General features: G+C 49.3%; 1 protein-coding gene across 2 annotated transcripts; it reads right to left on the reverse strand.

Moving 5' to 3' along the window:
• Positions 1 to 3,595: 3,595 nt before the first annotated feature.
• On the reverse strand, positions 3,596 to 21,425 carry Ttc4 (tetratricopeptide repeat domain 4). Of its 2 annotated transcripts, XM_006977701.4 has the most exons (11): positions 21,198 to 21,425; positions 20,574 to 20,691; positions 17,739 to 17,900; positions 15,442 to 15,519; positions 13,256 to 13,380; positions 11,707 to 11,793; positions 9,926 to 10,143; positions 9,409 to 9,490; positions 6,707 to 6,789; positions 4,722 to 4,814; positions 3,596 to 4,611 (listed from the first exon to the last, which is right to left on the reverse strand). In XM_006977701.4, exons 1-11 carry the CDS (start codon positions 21,306 to 21,308, stop codon positions 4,596 to 4,598), a joined length of 1,173 nt encoding a protein of 390 aa, XP_006977763.1. In that variant the 5' UTR covers positions 21,309 to 21,425; the 3' UTR covers positions 3,596 to 4,595. The 2 variants fall into 2 exon arrangements, with proteins under 2 accessions (XP_006977763.1, XP_006977764.1); XM_006977702.4 differs by lacking the exon at positions 3,596 to 4,611 and having other exon boundaries at positions 4,718 to 4,814; positions 21,198 to 21,398.
• Between the last annotated feature and the right edge of the window lie 528 nt (positions 21,426 to 21,953).

Consider the following 21,953-nt stretch of genomic DNA (forward strand, 5'->3'; position numbering starts at 1 on the left):
GCCTCGAACTCACAGAGATCCTCCTGCCTCTGCCTCCCGAGTGCTGGGATTAAAGGCATGTGCCACCACTGCCCAGCTAGAAAATACTATATACCTTAAAACAAGAAGATTATCTAGATGTGCACAGTTTAAGCACACACACAGATCTGAAAAGCAGAGGGTTTTCTCTGGCTGGAGTCAGGTGTGGTAGGGGAATCCCAGGCATGAGACGCAGAACTTGACATGCCACTGGGGAACACTTAGTCACTGAGATCCAGGGACCAGAGATGCTTCCAGAAGCTAAAGGCAGCCTCGCTGCAGACCAGTGAGGTAAGTGGTGCCTCAGTTCTACCTCCTCAGTGAAGTGTATTCTCCCAACCACCTGAACCAGCCTGGAACGGGTTCTCAGAATCCCCAGGAAGAGCCCAGAAGGCTGACATTGTTACTAAATCCTGGAGCGGAGGCAACAGCTGAGCCAAGGCACATTTCTGGCCACAGAACCGTGAGGTAATGAATCTGGCTGCTAAAGGAGACAGAGAGAACGGAAGGAAGAACGGAAAAGAAAAACTGGGAGCCCCCTTGATGGAGTTCTGTGACTGCGGCTCCGGATGGGGGTTCTAAAGAAAGCACATTCTCCTAAACAAGCAGGTTGGGAATGCTGCACGGCCCGAGACTGCCAACACTGTCCCATAAGCTTGGAGTGAGTGGTGCAAAGGCCCCTGGACCCACGGCAAGCCAGGAGGCAGGCCCAATCTTGGCAGTCCTGCCATCTTGGACGGGCTCAGGAGGGTCATTGGCTAGTTGACTTTGGGCAGGTTGCTCAAGCTCTCCGTGCCATCTTTATACCCGGCCTGCTGCCTAGAGGTGTCAGGGGCCAGTCTGCACCAAGCACCCAGAATGCTGCTGGCCTGGCCCAGGAGCTCAGTAAGTGACTGCTTTCTCCAGAGCCAGGCCAACGGATGCTGCCCCTACAGGGGCTCCCTCAAGGGTCCATAGCTTTGCTCCGACTGTCCACCTCCCTCAACTTTATAGCCCAAGTCCCCATGGCTGCTTGTGAGTCGTTGAGAGGCTGAGCGGGTACAGTGCCAGGCCCTGGCAGTACAAAAGTACTGCTTGGGTCCTAGATGCAGTTCACAAAGCAGGATGAACCAAATAAGTTAGTATTGTGCTAAGGGCAGTGGTGATGGTACACAGAGTACAGGCCTAAGGAGCCAGGGAGGCCTGCCTGGAGGAGGCATCAGGACAGCTGCAGACTAGGCACTAGGGATGGGAGGAACAGTGGTCCAGGAAAAGGGCACAAAACATGCAAATGTCTGCAGCCCGAGAGCATGGGAAGGTGGGGTAAGCAGTCACCATTCAAACACTTGCTGTGAGGTAAGCCGTGTTCTGCGGGCTTCGCTAGGTTAGGCCTGTCCAATCCGCACAGCATGGGCCGATGGAGCAGGTAAGTGAAGAACAGACAAGTCAGGCCAAGTGGTACCCAGGGCCCACCACCGGGGAGTGTGAGGCTGGAGCTGGGAGGTGGGCAGCCCGGCTCCAGAGCAGAGACCTTCGGCTCCAGAGCAGAGACCTTCGGCTCCAGAGCAGAGACCTTCGGCTCCAGAGCAGAGACCTTCGGCTCCAGAGCAGAGACCTTCGGCTCCAGAGCAGAGACCTTCGGCTCCAGAGCAGACCTTCGGCTCCAGAGCAGACCTTCGGCTCCAGAGCAGACCTTCGGCTGCTGCACCCCCTGCTGCACGGCTGCGCTGTCATCAGGATAAGCAGGCTCTGGAGACGCAGAGAAGACAGCCAGTGCACAGAGATGAGGGCGGAGATCCCAGAGGGCCTTGCATGCCTCGCCAGTGTGCTGGGGGGTGTGGGGGGGGGGCAGCAGGAGCCTCGGAGGGCTCGGCTAAGGAGGCAGACAAGTAGTGTCTACTTGTCTTCCTTGAAGGAGTTGCCAGGGGCCGATTTACTACATCCACTGAACGGCATGACCCTAAGTCAGAGGCTGCCTGGCGCCCTCCAGCCCTAATGCTCTGCTAGCCTGGGCACAGGACAAATGCTTGTACAGCAGGGAAACGTGAGAACGCAGGAGAGGAAGGTGCTGGGGCAGGTGTGGGTTCAGATCACAGCTCTGACGCTTCCTTCTCCATACCGACATCACGGGCTCTAGCAGTGGCTATCAGGGTTAAGAGAATCCAGTGCAGTTAGAGCCGGAATGCATTTGTAGAGGTCTCCATGGCCAGCGTCTGTGCCTGCCAGCAGTGTTGGGGGACTTCCTCCCTCTCCATTTCTCTAGATGTCCCGCATCCACGGAGGCACCCAGACATACCCAGGGAGGCCTTCCTCCACCCTGTCTGGGAAGACAGCAAGCACGCTGCATGCTGAGGGTTTCTGCCAGGGGAGTCCCAGGGACGAGTCAGGAAAAGGTTCTCCCTTAGAGTCGGAGTCCGGGAGCAGATGTGGGAGCATGTGCCTCAGCCTTACCTTCACCTTACCTCCGTGGGTCTCCTGTCCCTATCTCCCAACGCCACCCCCACATGCCTCTGTGTGTGTGTGTGTGTGTGTGTGTGTGTGTGTGTGTGTGTGTGTGTGTGTGTGTGTACAGGCACACGCGCATGCACACACACCAAAACAAAAAGCCAAACAGGCAGGTAAGGTTTGAGTCTCCTGCTGTATTCCGCAGGATGGGTGCGGTGGCCAAAGCAGACCTGGCCTTGGTGTGACAGTGCAGCTCCTGGTGCCCGTTCTCCCTGTGGCAGTTCCACTGAGAATGGCCACGCAGGCTCAGCTATCTGAATGCTTGGCCCCTAGTTGGCGAATCTGTTTGGGGAGGATCAGGAGATGCGGCTGTGGAAGGAGATGTCACTGGAGATGGCCATTCCCAGTTAGCTTTCTCTGCCTTCTTGTTGTCTCAAGATGCGGGCTCTCCCTACTGCTCCAGCGCCATACCTGCCCTCCTGCCTCCGTGATGCCACCATGAGGGGCTTGGACTCTAACTAACCCACCGGAACTGTAAGGCCCCAGGAAACTCTTCTAAGTTGGGTTGGTCATAGTGTCTTACCACAGCAACAGAAAGGTAACTGAGACATTCCCCTCCCCATGGCATCCAAGCTGATGATTCCAGAAGGTCAAGGACTGAGAGAGCCACAGCAGGGGCTGGCTGATGGGAAGGGCAGGGTCTGATGATGGAAGGTTCCAGAACATCTGCCAGGTGCATTTCAGTTTGCACCTGTTCTCATCCATTGCCTCACCCCAGCCTCACAAGCCTAAGGAAAGGGCCGGGGCATATCCCTATTAGACAGCAGAAAGACACAGGAATGTGCTTTGCCCACGACAGTGACGTGGAGCAGATGGCTGCTCCTAGGATCCTGCAATGGCTGCCAGACTGTCCCCAACTGTTAGGCCCCTCACATGACTTCTGAGTTCTTACAAAGGAAGTCAGTTTAGTAAGGAGAGAATGTCTGCAGAGTTTCCAAAACTAGAGGAGAAAAGAAGCTGGATTTGCAGGGACCTGCCCTGGGAAAGAAAGCTGCATTGGTCTCCCTAAATATTCCAGACAATTTCTCTTCCAGAAACAAGGATGCATACAACACAAGACCCCGAACTGACCCATTGGAAGGACACCAGCTGGTCTCAGTTTAATGATGTATTTATTAGTCAGTTTTGCTGTAGTAACATGCAACCCCCCCAAATCTCAGTGTTTACTACAAAAAAACATTTGCCTTTCACTTGACTACAATCAGCGGCTTTAGGCCAGCTGCTTTGAGACACGCAGGCTGAAGGGGATGTTCCTACTTAAGAAACGGGGCCTCACGGCAGAGGGAAAAGAACACCAGACTACTTGCAACCCACTGCCCACTGGCTCCTCCCGCTTCTGTCAGATGTGGCATGAGTCACATCTGCTCACAGCCCTTCTCCCCTTGGGAGATAGGGGGGCATTGCAGGAAGCCACTCAGCTGCAGGGAAGAGTACACAAAGTCTCTAGGATGAACAGCACAAGAAAAAAAAAAAAAAAACTATCGACAGATCACGACTTTCCAGATCAAAAGGACTACTAGCCAGATACAGTGGTGCACACCCTAACCCAGCATTCTTCTGCTGAGGCAGGAGCGTGACTGGAGCTGAGGAATCGGGAAAGCACTCGGGAGCTACTGTCTGGTCTGTTGCAGTTCTCACACTGGGAGGGCAGAGGAACTGGTCCCGAGGATTACGGTCTGTACAGTCATTAACGCAGAAACAGGATGTGGCTTCATGGCTCCATTCACCTCATGGTATCCACAGCATCCCTCATAGCTCTCCCCGATTCTGGTGGAGAGCCAGGCTCAGTCTCAGCCCTACAACCGTAGAATACTATGCAGGGCTAGTTACTGCCTTGGAGGAGCCTTCTGTACATGCCCGATGCCACAAAGGTTAAGACTGTTGCTGTGCCCTGACACAATCTACAGGCCAGGGAGTCACCAAGGCCAGCTTGTCGGGCAACTGCAGCAGATGCTCCTTCAGCCATGGACTCCAAGGCTGTTCTGACCAAGACAGAGCTGTGAATCTGAGGAGGGGGAGGCCCAGCTGGAACTCGGCACTCAGTCAGACAGGCGGAGCTTCAGGGAGGCCAGCAGCTTGTCCCCAGCATGAGGTTAGCAACCACTGTCCCTGGGGACAGAGAAATAAATGCTGGACTCCAGGTCTGTCTGATCCAAGTATGTAGACTCCAGACAGAGGAAGTTAAGGGAGGAAACCCCAGGGTCTGGCTCCCACTTTACCTGTGTACCCTTTTCCCCTGAAGATAATTCTCAGAGAAAGGAGAGGATCCTACACAGACCACGAATGTTGGTGTAAGGGCCTTCACCAAGTACCTGCAGGGAGCATGACAGAGTGGTTAACTGGATTATCCGCTCCATTATCCATGCACCTTCCCAACCACACTCAAGGTGAACCTTCGGATGCATATAAAACATTAAAATACAACTTAGCACATTTCTTTGTCTGGTTGTTCGTAAGTCTGGGGACAGCATAAGTCTCCCCTTAAAAGTGAGCCACAACTCTAGGTCGGCCCTCTGGCATCAGGCACACATGGGACTAAACATGAAAGAAGACCACAAAACAAGTTATCAGTTCATTCACTCCCTGTTCTGTGAGTACTGGGTAAGCCGGGTTCTTACTAACTTGAGGCTACAGTCTATACCCCAACAAGCCAGGCTTGGCCATCTGTTCCCATTGTGGCCACACTGAATTAATAACGCCCCCTCTTAAAAAACAAACAAAACTATTACTTTTGCTCTTTGAATTTGTTTCTTGAGAGTGAATGGCCAAGCCTGGCTTCTTGAGGTATAGACTATGACTCCAGGTTTAGTAACAAGGCCCTGTGTTAAGAAACAAGATTAAAGTGTAACCACATGGACCGGTAAGATGGTTCAGTGGATAAAGGCACGTGGCTGCTGTGCCCTACTGGGACTCAAATAGTGGAAGAGAGAGCCAACATCCACAAGGTGTCCTCTGACCTGCACACTGCACATGCCATGGCGTGGGTGCAGCCCCCGAGCCCCCCGCCCCTCCCCCTCCTCCTTAAATGTTAAAAGACATGCTTAAAAAAAAAAAGGCCAGGCGGTGGTGGCGCACGCCTTTAATCCCAGCACTCGGGAGGCAGAGGAAGGCGGATCTTTGTGAGTTCGAGGCCAGCCTGGTCTCCAAAGCGAGTTCCAGGAAAGGCGCAAAGCTGCACAGAGAAACCGTCTCGAAAAAACAACAACAACAAAAACATGTTCTTGCTCCCAAGCTTAGTCCTGGAGGAAGGGCTATAAAAAGATGTGTGAGATACATCCTTAGCCAAGAAGGCACAATCCCCTCTACAGGGAGGGAAACGGGAAGGGCTTCCTGGAGGATGCCATGTTTGAATCCCCCCATCTGTCCTGAGCCTCCCTCCCATCCAGCCTCTCCCACCTTGGGCCTCAGCACCCAACAGGACAATTCAAATCTGTACACCTTCCTGAACTCACCTCGGCAAGTCCATTCACCATCCAGGATAAAGCCTGTGTTCCTCAGTGGGACAGTCCAGTCCATGCTCCATGAACGGTGCTAACTCCGCTCTCCGGCCTCTCTGCTTACCACACCCACGACCCCTCACCCCAGCACAAATGGCTTCTATTCTAAGTGCAGAAATCCTTCGCCTTACTCTTCTTCACTGTGCTCCAAGTTGGAGAAAAATGGCCCCAAGAGGGAACTTGTTAACCCCCTCAGGGCATTCTACAGAAGCTGCTGAGAGGCGGCTGTGGAATCCTGCTTGCTGCCATTGCTGATCACAAAGACATTCCCCCCGGCAGGCTGCACCATGTCTACAGGGCACTCTGCCTTCTCTTTGCATCCTGACTCAAAAGTACCCTAGAAACATGTGCCCATTCTACAGGTGAAGGGCAAGCCCAGTGAGGCAGAGTGTGCTCAGGGTCATACAGGGAGGGAGCCAAGGGCTATCTGCAATGCTCTTTCCATGTAACAGTGTCGGGAGACAAGTGCAATCAGAAAATGGAAGCGACCCCAGCTGCCTTCAGCTACAAAAACCAAGCAGCTTTTCCATTCTGAGACCAGGCCACTCACTTCCCCCGGCCCGGGCTGCCATTGTTCTTCACCCTCCTTGGCCGATGCCTTCTGCCTGGCTGCCTTCTGCGTTGGCTGTGGATCAGTGAGCGGAGGAGCTGACTAGACTCTGGGAAGGGGCCTGCGCACTTCCCCATCATCCCACGGAGGTGCTCACCTGGGGTGCTGCAGCACCTGCAGCAGAGTGCTCCAGGGGGACACCTGGTACAGTTCTGCTCCATCCTCATCCTCGAAGTAGATCTGTGAGATTGACAGGAAGACAATCAGAGACAAACCCAGGCTTCGGCAGCCCTACTCACGCGGCGGCCACTCTGAGAAGCTGGGATGGCGGCGGCGGTGGTGGTGGTGGCGGCGGCAGCGGCTGCTGCTGCTAGTGGAGTAGCCTAGGGCAGCAAGCTGGGGCCCAAGAGAAGTAGAAACAGTGTCCACATGTGGGGGACAGAAAACGATGGGGGAGTATCAGGCCCTAGACAGATGAAAGACGACCACTGGTTATGGCAGAGAATGGCCTGCCGCTTCTGTTTTCTTGTTGCTATCTGCAGTACTGAGGATGGGACCCAGGGTGTCACACACCCAGGAGGGTGCTCAACCACTGAGCCACACCCCTCCTTTTTAAGGTTTTAAAATAAAGTCACTAAGTTACCTTGAACTGCTTATTAGTCCAGGTTGGACTCCTACTCCAGCTTCCCAAGTGGCTGGGATTACAGTCCATGCCACCAAGCCCCAACAGGATGGCCTGTTGGGTTAGAGCCTGAACAGGATGAAGGGTGGGTGATATCCATTCAGGATGTCACAGTCCGCAGACGAGGAAGGCTGCCATGCAGGGGGAGCAGTCCGCCATGGGGCTGAGGGCTCCACACAGGAAGGTGCCAGTGCTAGTGGCAGAGGGGGAGTGACCAAAGAGCAAAGGTCAGCTGGGCGTGGCAGTGCACAGCTGGAACTCTAGGGCACACAGGCTGAGGTAGTGGGACTGTCTTGAGTCCCAGGCTAGCCTGTGCTACACAGTAAAAACCTGACTCAAAAACCAAAAAGCCACCAAAGTCTTCCTCACAAATATAAAGCAGATCTCAGTGCCGGAGCAGAACTGGAGACACATAACGTGGCCCACATACTCAGTCCCTAACCATGAGTCCCTTTTCCCAATACGAACAGTATATGGACCGCACAGAGACCTAGGCTTCTAATACCACTCTCCAGCAGAAACAACCAAGGCTCCTTGGAAAGAATGGCTGCTGTCAGAGCTGCAGGGAAGAAAACACAGGTCCAAGCCGGAGCATCCGGGCCAGAAACAAGTTCTTATACACTAATCTATAAGAACAAGTCTGAAGAGAGTCCCACTAACCAAGTCTAGCACAATTTGAACATAAACAACCACAGTAGCCAATTATAACTCATTGACTAAAAGAGGAAACCATAAACCCACTGAGTAAAACAGATGGTGGGCCAGTGAGATGGCCCAGTGGTAAAGGCACATGCTTTGCTCCAAGCCTGATGATCTGAGTTCAGACTCTACATGACGGAAGGTCAGATCTGGCTCCTGAAAGTTGTCTTCTGACATCTACATGCATGCTAGTGCACGTGCACACACACTCATTTCAAAGAGCCTCCTATGAAGTATAAATTGTAAAGTATACAGAGTGACTGTGCAGTAGAGACCTGGTGAGCCCTCCTTGGTCAGGTGACCAGGGTGATCATCTTTAAGAACAAGACACTGAGAGCCCACCTGATAGGTCAGTGAGAACACAGCATCACCTCTGTAACAGTCCAAACATACAAAATCCAAATCCAGTCATAGGAAACACGGGAGAGAAGACAGAAAACACAGACAATAGCTCTTCAGGGGTCAGGGCAGGGACAATAAAGGACATAATCAATATACTATGTGTTCCTGGAACAAAAGGAACCTTCCTGGGACAATCTGTGGACCCTGAATGGAGCCTGAGGATAAGACTGCAGTCAGCAATCAAGGCTAGTTTCCTGACCTTGATAGCTCTTTTGAGATCATGAAGAGTGTCATTGTCTACAGAAAACATGTACAAAAGTAATTCAAGGTTGCTGGAAAACATGTGGTGTCTCCCTCTCAAATATTCAGGAAACAATTCATTTACTCAGTAAACTCTGGTTATATTTTATTTTAAAAATTCTAAGCCAGGCGGTGGTGGTGCACGCCTTTAATCCCAGCACTTGGGAGGCAGAGGCAGGCGGATCTCTGTGAGTTCGAGGCCAGCCTGGGCTACCAAGTGAGTTCCAGGAAAGGCGCAAAGCTACACAAGAGAAACCCTTCCTTACAAAGGAAGGCTCACATATGCTACAATATGGCTCATTCTAGACTATGGTTGAACCTTGAAGACACTACGCTAAGCGAAGTAAGCCAGACACTGTATGACTTCTGTGTCTGTGTGGTCCCACGTTCATAGAGAAAGGAAGTAGAACACACCCAAGGGCAGGGGTAGAGGACATTTCTGTTTGATGTTTGATGAGTTCAGTGTCTCAGTTTAGGAAAATGGAACGTTATAGAGAGGGAAAGTGGTAATGGGCATTTAATAGTGTGAGGAGCTTGAAAATGTCACTCAACTGTGGGCCTAAAATGTGAGTGTTATATAATGTATATTTTACCAAGAAAATTGTAATCACTCAAGGGTCAGTGAGATGGTTCAGTGTGTAAAAGCTCTTGATGGACAAGGCTGATGGCCTGAGTTCAATCCCCAGAACCTACAGGGGAGAAAGCCAGCGCCCCAAAGTTGCCCTTTGACCTCCACATGTGCTGTGGCAAATCACACACACACATTTTAAAAACACTCAATTTCTGTATGCACTCTCCCCAACTCCCTCAGAGGAACGAAACAGAACTTTTCTTACCTCCAAATTATCCAGGTAGTATTTCTGCTCTGAGTCCCAGGAGGGTGCTTCACTAAACATCACCTTGAGATGGTCAACAAACCTACGGGAGGAAGAAGTGCTTTCTGGGTATCAATGTTCCATCTACATCCCCACATCAGTCCCTGGACACCAATTCAGAGAGAAAGGTGATGTATAAAGCATGACATTCAGGCTTAACCCACTGAGACAACAGCGCCAAAATATGAAGGCTAGACACTTGTCTAAGACATAATCTTTCTAAGCATTAACGCTTTGAAATCACAAGTCAAATGATGCGATCTGTATCTTTTGTAATAAACACACACTTACACTATACGCATGTACTACCTAAGATGACCCACCAGACAGTGACAAGACAAGCCCTGTGCTGACACAGAGTCACCAGATTCACAATGGAGAAGCCCGGCAACCTGCTAGGGGGTGACTCTGAATTACTCCCTGGCATGCCAGCAGGAGGAGCACTTGAGCAGAAGTGGAGAGCTGCTGGAGTGTGTACCTGGAATCCTCATGAAAGGCAGCGACAAAGTCAGACTGCGTATACTCTGGGTACAGGAACAGCACAGGCCAGCTCAGCCTGCCTTGATTATTTAGACTTAGCCTGGCTCCACCAGGGTTCTCAGAGCTGAGCCCATTCAGGATGATCTCAGTTGGACCATTGGAGGCTGAATCTTCATCCTTAACCACCGCTTCCGAGACAAGCCTGATGTTCCTAGCCTGGATGAAGACAAAAACCCAGGCACAGACCTTATGTAGGAAGATGCGAACACACATCACTGAAATACACCCTAGCCATAGAAGCTTCCTGAGGGCCAGCTCCACGCACGGTCCATCCTAACTGTCCTGGCGGCCTGGCACACAGTAGGCACCGCTTGTTTAACTTCACTAGGCATCTGTGGTGTGCTTGGCCCTGCATCCAGAGGAGGTGGACATGGTTCCCTGCCCTCAGAGCTGTCTCTGGTCTAGAGGAAGCAGCTATGGAACAGTCGCAGCGGATGGTAGACGTAGAGCTGGAGAGTGGCTCTGAAAGGTGGAGAATGCTCATGCAGAGGCACAGAACAGGGCAAGCGTGCAGTGGTCCAGGAATGCAAATGCTTCCCTTGATAAGCACATAGGATGCTAGAAATAAAAGCTTGACTTCATCCTGACTGCCTTACTGACGTGAAGATCCACCACGGGTCTCCGGAGTGGGGCCATCTCTTAACGTGTGCTAGCTTTCTAAGGTTAGCACATCTGGGGACATCAAAATTAGCTATGATGATATCCCCTAAAGTAGGAGTGGGCAAACCTGTTCTTTTCTCTTTCTGAGACAGTCTCCTGGAACCAGAGCTGGCCTTGACTTTCTGATCCTCCTGTCACCTGCTCCCAGGTGCTGGGATTAAAGGCATGTGTCACGTGCCCAGTCTAATTTTTTTTTAAATTTTATTTATGTGGTGTTTCACCCATATGTGTGTCTGTGTAAGGGTGTCAGATCCCCTGGAGTTGGAGTTATAGACAGTTGTGAGCTGCTATGTGGGTGCTGGGGATGGACCTGGGTCCTCTGGAAGAACAACCAGGGATCTTGACCACTCCAGCCCCCATATTTAACTTGTTAATATGTGTTAACAGATTGCTTGTTGGGAGAGACAAGTGAGGTACACCTTAGCAGTGTTAAGTTCTCAAAGTTAATAATCAAAATGGGTGCATAACTTCAGTGAACACAGAAAGAAACTACAACCTCAGCCCAGGAGGCATCATCTCCCTGTAAAGACAGAGCAAGATCAACTGGGAGATTAGTCGGCTGTCAAGGATGAAAGAAACGTGAGTCAGACACGCTCTCTTCATGTAGGAACCAAGCACTAACTGGCTTGGCCACTGGGCCTCCTGGACTACACTCACTTCAGAATGCTGGACAGGGAGGATTTTATTGCCATTAGTTAGAACAATATCCTACAACTGTGGCTTTCTCAGTTGTAACATAAGTTATAGTCAAGAGAAAGGCCAGGCGCTGACACCCTGAGCTGTGTGAGGTCTTCGCATCTAAAACGAGTAAAGCAGGAAGAGGAAAGCCTTCCCCAGATGGCTGCTGAGAAAATGGGACGAGAGGATGATTAGCCCAGAGCACACACTCAGTTTGTTGCTGAGACCAGCAAAGGCAGGGGCCGAGCTAACTGGACGCGGTGGTCTGACTCCAGAGCCTGGGTAGGCACAGTCATGAAGAAAAAGCATCCCAAGGAAGGCTCCCGGCAGGTTTCCACAGCCAGGGGACTTCATACACTTGGCTATACTCTGAGAACTCACCTTGATGGCCTGGAGTAGAGCCTCGGTCTGTCTCTGTTCCTTCTTTTCTTTCAACTTTGCCCTCCTCAGATCCCTCTCTTCCATCCTCTGGAAATAAAATTCAGATGCCATCAGCTCCAGGGAGCTCTTCCTCCATCTTACCCCAGCCTGCAGGACCATACCCAGCCCCTGTGCAGGACCATACCCAGCCCCTGTGCAGGACCATACCCAGTTCCTGTGCAGGACCATACCCAGCCCCTGTGCAGGACCATACCCAGTTCCTGTGCAGGACCATACCCGGTCCCGTGCAGGACCATACCCAGTTCCGTGCAGGACCATACCCGGTCCCGTGCAGGACCATACCCAGCCCCTGTGCAGGACCATACCCAGTTCCTGTGCAGGACCATACCCAGCCCCTGTGCAGGACCATACCCAGTTCCTGTGCAGGACCATACCCAGTCCCGTGCAGGACCATACCCGGTCCTGTGCAGGCCACGCTCCTGCTCAGGGATTACCAGGGGCTGCTTCAGTAAACAAGCACAGGCACACACCCAGAGGCCAGGCCCAGTGGAAGCAGAAATTTAAAACCTAGTTCTTAAAAAAGCAAACAAACAAAACCCCCAAACCTTAGTTCTTGTACCCCAGGAACTCACAGTCCACTGAGGGGTGCTGCCAAGTAAAGGGCCAAGTGCACCAGGTGTGTCGCCCTGGTGGTGCGGACTGAGTGCGACACCTGGGGTGACTGAGTCTGTCCCCAAAGTGGGCTCAGGCAGCTGAGGAGGACGCCACCAATCAAGGAGAAAGGGCGTCTCGATTCAGGGACCCCAGTGAAGTGGGCAAGTGCTGCATGGGGACCCCAGCTTCTCTGGTGGCTGGAGAACCCGTGTCAAAAACTCACAGGCTCTGCCTTCTGCACAGTCACAACCTGTGAGGGAAAACACTACATTCTACTCAGTCTGACGGAGAGAATATTCTTCCCCGCTCACCCCCACCCCCAGTCTGTCCAAGGCTTCCACTCTTGACCTGCAGGTGATAGGAATCTGCCAACATCTGCTACAAAGGGAAGAGAGCAGATATGTCAGGCTTTGCAGCTATTCGGTCTCTGCAGGGTATTATCTGGTTGTTTCTAACCCTCCTGAGAATGTGAAAACCACTTAGCTCATTACATCTTCATAAAAACAGTCAAGGTATACATTATACTCTTCATTTTCAAAGCTGGGACCGAGAGACATCAGGAACTTGTCCAACACATTTCAACAGTGGCAAAGTAGAATTCAAACAGATTTGTTGACGTCTCCCTCCTAGGGCTCTTGTCTGGAATGTTCTTCTCCCTCAGTGTCATTACACAGCCAAGTAAACTCCTGCTCAGTCATTAAGAGATTAGGCTCAGGCATCATCTCTCAGCAAACTCTGCCTGCTGGAACCCCACTTACACCTGCTCTTGGCAGGGCAAAGTTAGACACCACTACTAGACTGCTAGTATACACACCAGATATTCCCACAACGACTTGAGACATAACCTGAGGAATGCTAATTAGCAAATGCAAACTATCTGTGGACAGTTACCAACCTTCAGCTTGTCTGCTTTTGCCCTCACTTCTAGAAGTTTCTTCTCTTTGGCATCAATCTGTAGCCCCTCATCACACCAGTTCACAGCCTCGGCAAAGTGTTTCAGTTCAAGATGGCAAATGGCACCTGCAGAAACCAGAGTCCTGAGGATCTGGAACGATGTGCACACCTTGAACAAACCCTCCCTCCCCACCGGGCACCAGCCAGCCCTAGATGGGAAAGCAGGACTCTTTGTAGTTCAGTTCCTAGACAAGGAAAGGATTTGTGAAATCGCTCTCATCCCCATTTAGTTCAAAACTTCTAAGTCTTCCTGGTATAAAGAACCCTAAAATGCAGCAGCTCATGGCAAAGAACACAGGTTCTGGAATCAGACAGAGCTGGGCTAGAAAATGGCTGTCGTTTACCTGCTGGACCTTGGACAAGGGCCATGTCTGAGTTTCAGGTTCCTCATCTGCAAATGGGAGAATAAAACCCATCTCAGGTGGTATGTGTATTTTTTATGAGTATCTGTGTATGTTTACGTGTGGGCGTGTTCACAGAAGTGTCTGTCTGAAGAGGCCAGAAATGTTGGATAGCCCTGGAGCCGGAGTCTCAGGCAGCTGGGATCCACTGGACTGAAAAAAATCCTCTGCAAGAGCAAATGTTCTCCTAACTGCTGAGCCATCTCCCCAGCCCCCAAAGGATATTTACTATAAAGCAGAATTTCCGCAGCCACCAATCAACACCAAAGCCCAGGGTCTCTTCTAAGTTTCCTTTTTTATAGAGCCATCTGTTTAAGCTGCTCCTCTTTGGGTTCTGTTTGGCTGGTTTGGGGGCTTGTTTTGTTTGCATTCTGGGATGGTATCTGAGGCACCTTGTGCCTGCTAGGAAAGGTGCTCTACCACTAAGCTGCATATCTTGATTCTAGTTCCAAAACGGTTTTTGTTTGTTTGTTTGAGACCCAGTTTCATTATGTGGCTCTAGCTGTCCTGGATCTCACTCTGTAGACCAGGCTGGCCTCAACTCAGAGATCTGCCTGCCTCTGCCTCCCAAGTGCTGAGACTAATGGTGTGTGCCACCACTGCCCAGCTCTAAAATGTTTCGATGCAATCATGTTCAAGAGTTAACCTCTTTTAGGCTTTTCATGGAAATTTTTTTATTTTATTTATTTATTTATTTTGGTTTTTTTTTCAAGATAGGGTTTCTCTGTGTTGTTTTTGGTGCCTGTCCTGGATCTCACTCTGTAGACCAGGCTGGCCTTGAACTCACAGAGATGCACCTGGTTCTGCCTCCCAAAGTGCTGGGATTAAGGGTGTGTGCCACCACCGCCCAGCTATTCATAGAAATTTTAAAACATCAGAACTTTATTATAAAGGCTTGGCTGTCAAAGACTCTAACCCTGGACAGGTAAGATGGTTCAGCAGGTAAAGCCCTTGCTGCCAAGCCTGATGACCTGAATTCACTCCCTGGAGCCCACATGGCAGAGGAGAAAAGCCTACCCCTACTCAGAACTGAGCAAAGTGACACTGAGAGGAGATGCCCTGCCAAGGTCATACTTTACGGTGAGGCTGACAATGAATCAGTGAGACTAATTCCACAGGACTGTACTCTACCAGCCATCCTGACTCAGTGCATTCTGTCCTGTGGGCTGAGGGACAAGAACCCACTTCCCACCCTCCAGCCAGGGACATCTAAAGAGGCATAACTTGGATAAAGCAGTTTAAGCTGGCTCATGGCAATGGAGGGAGGTTCAATACGTGAAGAATAAATCAAAGTTTGCAAAGAACCCTAAGCACAGAGAAAACTAAAGAATAAAGTAATAAAGCACTGGACCACAAGACGGAAACGAGGAAACAGTCCAGCAGGAGAGTTCTCAGCAAAGGTCCCAGAACTTATCTTTTAATTATTTTAATTGGAATTTGAATATCTTGCCTTTCAACCAGCGAAACTGGGAAGAAAATCAGGATGTGCTGTGTCTTAATTAATTTTAATCTTTACTAATTTAAAATGAGGAGTTTCAATTTCATACACCCACAGCCTAAAGGGTAGAGCCTTCTGAGGAGTGCTGAGTGGCCTGCAGCTGCTGAGGGCAGCTTCACATCAGACCGCAGGACCGAGGTGACTCCCTCAGGCCAGCACCTCAGGAGCAGCGCTGCCGATGGCAGTTTTTCCATAGTGACGGCCACCCCACAGCTCATGGAGACTCACCTCTTATTATGGCTTTCAGGTGGCCGGGCTTCAGCTTCCTGGCAGCCAGCACATCGTTGAGGGCAGAGCGGAAATTGCCTAACAAAATGCCAATAAGAAAAAGAAAGAACAAGTTTTGAGGTCAAAATGTTTCCAGAACACCATGGCATTGACAAAGACATTTCTTGAACAAGTCTCAAGAAATTGGAACAACTGAACATATTTCTGAAAAAAATATAGTTATGCTCATCACGTCCTAAAATGCTCACAATGGCAAGCAATCCACATGAATTGGAAATGGTGAGTAAGCCTGTGAAAAGCTGTCCCGTTCAGTAGTGGCCAGGAAACTAAAGCTGACGTGAAATTGGTGAGGATATGGAAAAATACAGTTAATTACAGAATAAATTACCACTCTCTTTAAAACAACAGTGTTCTAGAAATTATCCTCAAAAATACTTGAGCAAGGTATAAGGACCAATGTGAAGAACAAGTGAGCTCCATTATTTCCCTCTGGTACTGAGATCTGAGACAGGGTTTCACAAAACCGCCCAGGCTGACCTCAAACTTGGGATCCTCCTGCCTCATTCTCCCAGGTAGCTGAGATTTACAGGGTCCAGACACTCACAAAGGCACTTAGAACACAGAATACACTCTGAAAGCTGGAAAGCAAAGGGACGGGCTTGAAAACAGAAAGCAGAGGGGACTACCGAGCCACACCACGGGAGGAACAAGTAGTCAGGACTCGGTGTCACGGGCACAGGGCCTCTGCAAGGGGAGCAGGCAGACTGAAAGGCCGGCAAACTTCCAGATGCCTTACCGTCTGCTGCTGGAACCCAGCCCACTCCAAACCTGCAGAGAGAGAGACTGGAGGTCTACTCTAGGCAGACACAAAATCAGGGCCTCTGCACTGGAACCCCGGGCACAGTGGTAATCCAGTAAAGGAAAACCAAGCACAGAGCCCTCAGCCCCATATTCTCCCACTTGGTTCTGTACCAGCAGCCACAATTTCCAAAGAGAAAACAGTACGCAGGCCTGGCAGTGGTGGCGCACGCCTTTAACCTCAGCACTCAGGATGCAGAGGCAGGTGGATCTCTGTGAGTTTGAGGCCTGGTCTATACAATGAGTTCTAAGACAGGCTCCAAAGCTACATAGAGAATCCCTGTCTTGAAAATTAAAAAAGAAAGAAAACAGTACACAGAATAAAGAAAAGTATCAATTTAAGAAATTTCCTAGGTCCACCTGTCTCTGCCTCCCAAATTCCAAGATTAAAAGCATAAGCAACCACTCCTGGTATGAATTCTTTCTTTTTTTCCTTTTTCCTTTTTCCTTTTCATTCATTTATTTATTTATTTATTTATTTATTTATTTATTTATTTATTTATTTATTTATTTATTTATTTAAAAGATTTATTTATTAAGTATACAGTTTTCTGCTTGCATGTATCCCTTCAGGCCAGAAGAGGGAGCCAGATCTCATTACAGATGGTTGTGAGCCACCATGTGGTTGCTGGGAATTGAACTCAGGACCTCTGGAAGAACAGCCAGTGCTCTTAACCGCTGAGCCATCTCTCCAGCCCTCTTTTCTCTTTTAAAGATGTGTGTCTGTGTGTTTGTGTTGGGGGGGGGGGGTGGAGGGGTGGTGCACATCAGAAGAGGGCATCAGACCTCTGGAGCTGGAGTGTGCCTGTGTACAGGCAGTTGTGAGCCTGATGCGGGTACTGGGACCTGAACTTGAGGTTCTCTGGAAGAGGAGCAAGTGTTCTTAAGTGCTGAGACATGTATCTCTTCAGAAATAATAAAGTCAGGCTGAGGAGAAGGCTCCGTCAGTACAGTGCTTGCTGTATGAGCATGGGGACCTGAATACAATCCCAGGACCCTCATGAAAATGCTACTGTGACAGCATTGTGCTTGTAATTCCACGCTGAGGGGAGAAGAGGGAGCGGAAACAAAGGGATTCATATGGCTTGCTGGCCAGCCAGCCGACCTTTCTCAGAAAGCTCCAGGCCAATGACTCTGTCTCAAAAAACAAAGTAGGCCAGGCGGTGGTGGCGCACGACTTTGATCCCAGCACTTGAGAGGCAGAGCCAGGAGGATCTCTGTGAGTTCGAGTCCCACCTGGTTTACAGAGCGAGATCCAGGACAGGCACCAAAACTACACAGAAAAAACCCTGTCTTGAAAAACAAACAAAAAAACCAAGGTAGATGGCTCCTGAGAACGACATCCGAGGTTAACCTTTGCCCTGCACATACACACCCATCCACTATATATACACATACTTACGGGAAAAGGAGCTAATTGAGTCATAATTAGTACTTACCGAGATAGTACTGTGCCGCAGCCCGATTGGTATAAAGGATAGCATTCAAATCAGGGTCTACACACTTCTTCTTTAATCCTTCACTGTATGAAACCACAGCTTTCTTATAGTCTTTTTCTTTAAAATAATCATTGCCTTCTTCTTTATAGGCCTTGGCTTGCTCTGCAAATAAGAGGAAATAAGCATCATGTCATACCTTTAGAAAGTCCACTAAAAATCTGAATCATCGAGTAATATTGATGTGCAGGTTAGGTTGTTGCCATCCTGACCCAAGCTAGAGTCATCCGGGAAGAGGAAGCCTTTCCCTGACTAATGACTGATGTGGGAGGGTCTATGACACTGTGGGCAGTGCTACTCCTGGGCAGGTGGTCCTGGGGTGTACAGCAAAGCTAAACAAGGTAGGCAGAACAAGCCAGTAAGCAGCATTCTCTACGGTCTCAGCCTCAGTTCCTGCCTCCAAGTGCCTGCTTGAGTTCCCTTCCTTCAGTGATAAACTGATTATAGCCTATAAGCTAAAATAAACCCTTCCTTCCCCCAAGCTCATCTTGAACAGTCTCTTAGCACAGCAAGAAGAAGGCAAACTAACACATATATGATAAATGAAAGAGATGGAACCAACAGAGAAAGAAAAATCCAAATTAATGGTATGATAAAATGGGCATCAGCTTCACCAACCCCACATCTGACAGAGGATTGATCTCCACAATATATAAAGAACTCAAGAAACTAGACATCAAAGTACTGAACAGTCCAATTAAAAAATAGGCTAAAGAGCTAAACAGAGAATTCACAAAACAAGAACTACAAATGGCTGAAAGACATTTAAAGAAATGCTCAACATCCTTAATCATCAGAGAAATGCAAATCAAAACGACTCTGAGATACCACCTTACACCTGTCAGAATGGCTATGATCAAAAACACCAATGACAACCAATGTTGGAGAGGATGTGGAGCAAAGGGAACACTCCTCCACTGTTGGTGGGAATGTAAACTTGTACAACCACTGTGGAAATCAGTATGGCGGTTTCTCAGAAAATTAGGAATCGAACTACCTCAAGACCCAGCCATCCCACTCTTGGGCATACACCCAAGGAATGCTGATTCATACCATAAAGATACATGCTCAGCTATGTTCATAGCAGCACTATTTGTAATAGCCAGAACCTGGAAACAACCTAGATGCCCATCAACGGAAGAATGGATGAAAAAAATGTGGTACATATACACAATGGAGTACTACTCAGCAGAGAAAAACAATGAAAGCATGAAATTTGCAGGCAAATGGATGGAACTAGAAAAAATCATCCTGAGTGAGGTAACCCAAACCCAGAAAGACAGTTATGGTATGTACTCACTCATAGGTGGATTCTAGATATAAAATAAAGAACAATCAGACCACAACCCATAGAACCATAGAGGCTATATATATAGCATGGAGGTCCCTAGGACGACTGTGGCTTATAATAAATTTCAGTTTTACTCAAGTATTGAAAAAAAAATAGCCAAATGAATGGAAACACATGAACTATGAACCAAAGGCTGAGGGGCCCCCAGCTGGATCAGGCCCTCTGAATAGGTGAGACAGTTGATTGGCTTGATCAGTTTAGGAGGCAACTAGGCAGTGGGACCAAGTCCTGTGCTCATTGCATGAGTTGGCTGTTTGAAACCTGGAGCTTATGCAGGGACACTTGGCTCAGTCTGGGAGGAAGGGATTGGACCTCCCTGGACTGAGTCTACCAGGTTGATTGCAGTCCTCGGGGGAGGACTTGTCCTGGAGGAGGTGGGAATGGAGGGTAGGCTGGGGGTAAGGGGAGGGGGGTGGGAGGGGGGAAAATAGGGGAACCCATGGCTGATATGTAGAACTGAATGGTATTAAAATATATATATATATAAAAAATTAAAAAAAATTAAAAAAAATGGGCATCAATATAGAGACACGATGTCACACAAAGTTAACGCTACAATCAATTCCAAAAGTCTTAGGATGTATGTTACTAAGGTTCTTTTCTTTCTTTCTGCTTTTTTTCCAAGACAAAGTTTCTCTGTGTAGCCCTGGCTGTGATGGAACTCGCTCTGTGGACCAGGCTGGCCTCGAACTCACAGAGATCCGCCTGCCTCTGCCTCCCCAGTGCTGGGATTAAAGGCGTGCGCGCCACCGCCGCCCGGCTCTGAGTGCTGAAGGGGGAAAGAAAGATGACCTAAGAGATGACTCAGCAGGTCAAGTCACCTGTATCCACGCTTGACAACCTGAGCTTGATCTCAGGAACATTCATAAAAGTAAAAGAGAAGTCACACCACAAAACAAAGCTGTCCCCTGACCGCCATGCTCTAAGAGTTTAAAAAAGGGGGCTACAGCTCACTTGACTAGCATATGTGAGGTTCTGGGTTCAATCTACACACGCACGCACGCACCCAAGCACTCACAAACACGTATATTTATCCTAGTTTTTGAAGGACTTAAAGAAAAATTTTTTGAGGAAATTATACTACTCCTTTTCTTACACTGTTTCATTCACTGAAACGCCATTTCCCCTCCTCTTTCTGGTAACAACCTACAAAACTATTAAGATTTAGACCTGCTGTGAGCTACCTCCGGAGTGCTCCAACAGTGCCCACTAAGGTAGTAGTATACTTGTTGGCAATTATCACACATATTTCCTGATTCTTTAGGACAATTTGGCTTTTTACTGGAGTTTGATCTTTGAGGCCTGGAACTGTGGACATTTAGAAGATATCTAAAGAAGAAGTGTGGAGGGAACAGTGACAAGTTGGCCATCTAACTCATACTGTACCTCGACAAAGACACAAAGCAAACACTAGTCACATAAGATACCTTCTGGAGATCGCTCATCATCAAAAATAATTGACTGAAGGCAAGCCAAGTCAGGGAACTCCTTGGGATCTATTTCTGATGGTGCTTTCTTCATAAATAGGGGGATCTTGTCAAATTCCTAGATTTCAAAAGAATAAAGCACATAATTAGCATAGTCTACTGAATTAGATGCAATCCCTGGACTCAACGTCAAAGTCTTTTTCACTGATTATGATCTGCAAATCCTCATGATTGGCAGGATCTATACAGGCTCCGGTTTCTATGGTGGAAAACTGGACTTCTGAGTTCTCAACTCTCCAAGGGTGGTCGTAATCACCTTCAACTGGGTGCTCTCATGTTCATCTTTGCCCTTCTCTAAGTGACAGGGTGTTGCAGGTAAAGCAACTTTACAAGGGGGGAACCCAGCTCAGAGAACTCAGGAAAACGATCCAGTAGCAGAACCAGGTGGTGGTGGATCACAGGGCTGACTGCCAAACCCTGTAGTCTTAACTACACTGACAACTTAGACTCAAAACCCCGAAGCAGATGGCTTCTGGCACTCAGCTGGAAGCCACCCGTCCTTTGGCTGCGATCAAGGCACGAGGACCACATTCCCATCCCAGCGGAGCCCCCGGGAACGCTCACCTCCTCCCACTGGTCCTCGCGGAAGCCGCCGCGGTAAGGTTGGCTCTGGAATTTATCCAGGAATGCGTCCATGGAAGTGTCGTCCGCAGGGTCAGGCTCAGAACTCTCCATTGCACCTCGCGACCCCAGTGCTTGGATCTGATGGGCCAAGAAGCGTTCTGCTCCTTCCGGCGGCGGCGGCACGTGTGCCCTTCCCTCTGCTGTCCGGGCTGCGCGTGTCCGTGCCTCTTGGGTTCCGCTGGTCTGGGGGCGTGGCCTGACAGGGGCGTGGCCTGACAGGGAGCCTCCACCGCATCCATCCCCCGCAAAGCTTGCCTAGCCTCTGGTCTCCTGGCTTGTGGTAATAGTTATGTAAGCTATTTTTGTATCTTTTGTATCTGCCCTCCACATTCTCTTCAACCCTGATGTTTTGTCTTTTCTATAAATGTTCTCAAAAAGTGAATTCTTAGCCAAACCCGATAACATTTGTCTGTAATCCTAGCATTTAGGGGGTTTAGTAGGAGAATCACAAGTTCAAGACCAGCCTAGACTACATAGCATGAACCATTCTCAAACAAAACAAATTTTTATTGGGAGGCGGGTTTCGAGACGGGGTTTCCCTGTGTCGTTTTTGTGCCTGTTCTGGATCTCGCTCTGGAGACCAGGCTGGCCTTGAACTCAGAGATCTGCCTGGCTTTGCTTCCTGAGTGTTGGGATTAATGGCGGGCGCCACCGCCACCGGGCCAACAAAACAAAATTTTTGTGCAGGAAAATTTT

This window comes from Peromyscus maniculatus, chromosome 2, assembly GCF_049852395.1.
Source record: "Peromyscus maniculatus bairdii isolate BWxNUB_F1_BW_parent chromosome 2, HU_Pman_BW_mat_3.1, whole genome shotgun sequence".
Taxonomy (NCBI): Eukaryota; Metazoa; Chordata; class Mammalia; order Rodentia; family Cricetidae; genus Peromyscus; species Peromyscus maniculatus.

Excerpts from the sequence above, each read along its gene's own strand:
- Ttc4 (XM_006977701.4), bottom strand. The coding sequence starts at position 21,308 with ATGGAGAGTTCTGAGCCTGACCCTGCGGACGACACTTCCATGGACGCA. Across the intron at positions 13,381-15,441 it reads CCTGAAAGCCATAATAAGAG|GTGCCATTTGCCATCTTGAA; the intron begins GTGAGTCTCCAT and ends TGGTTTCTGCAG. Across the intron at positions 6,790-9,408 it reads ACTACCTGGATAATTTGGAG|ATCTACTTCGAGGATGAGGA; the intron begins GTAAGAAAAGTT and ends TCAATCTCACAG.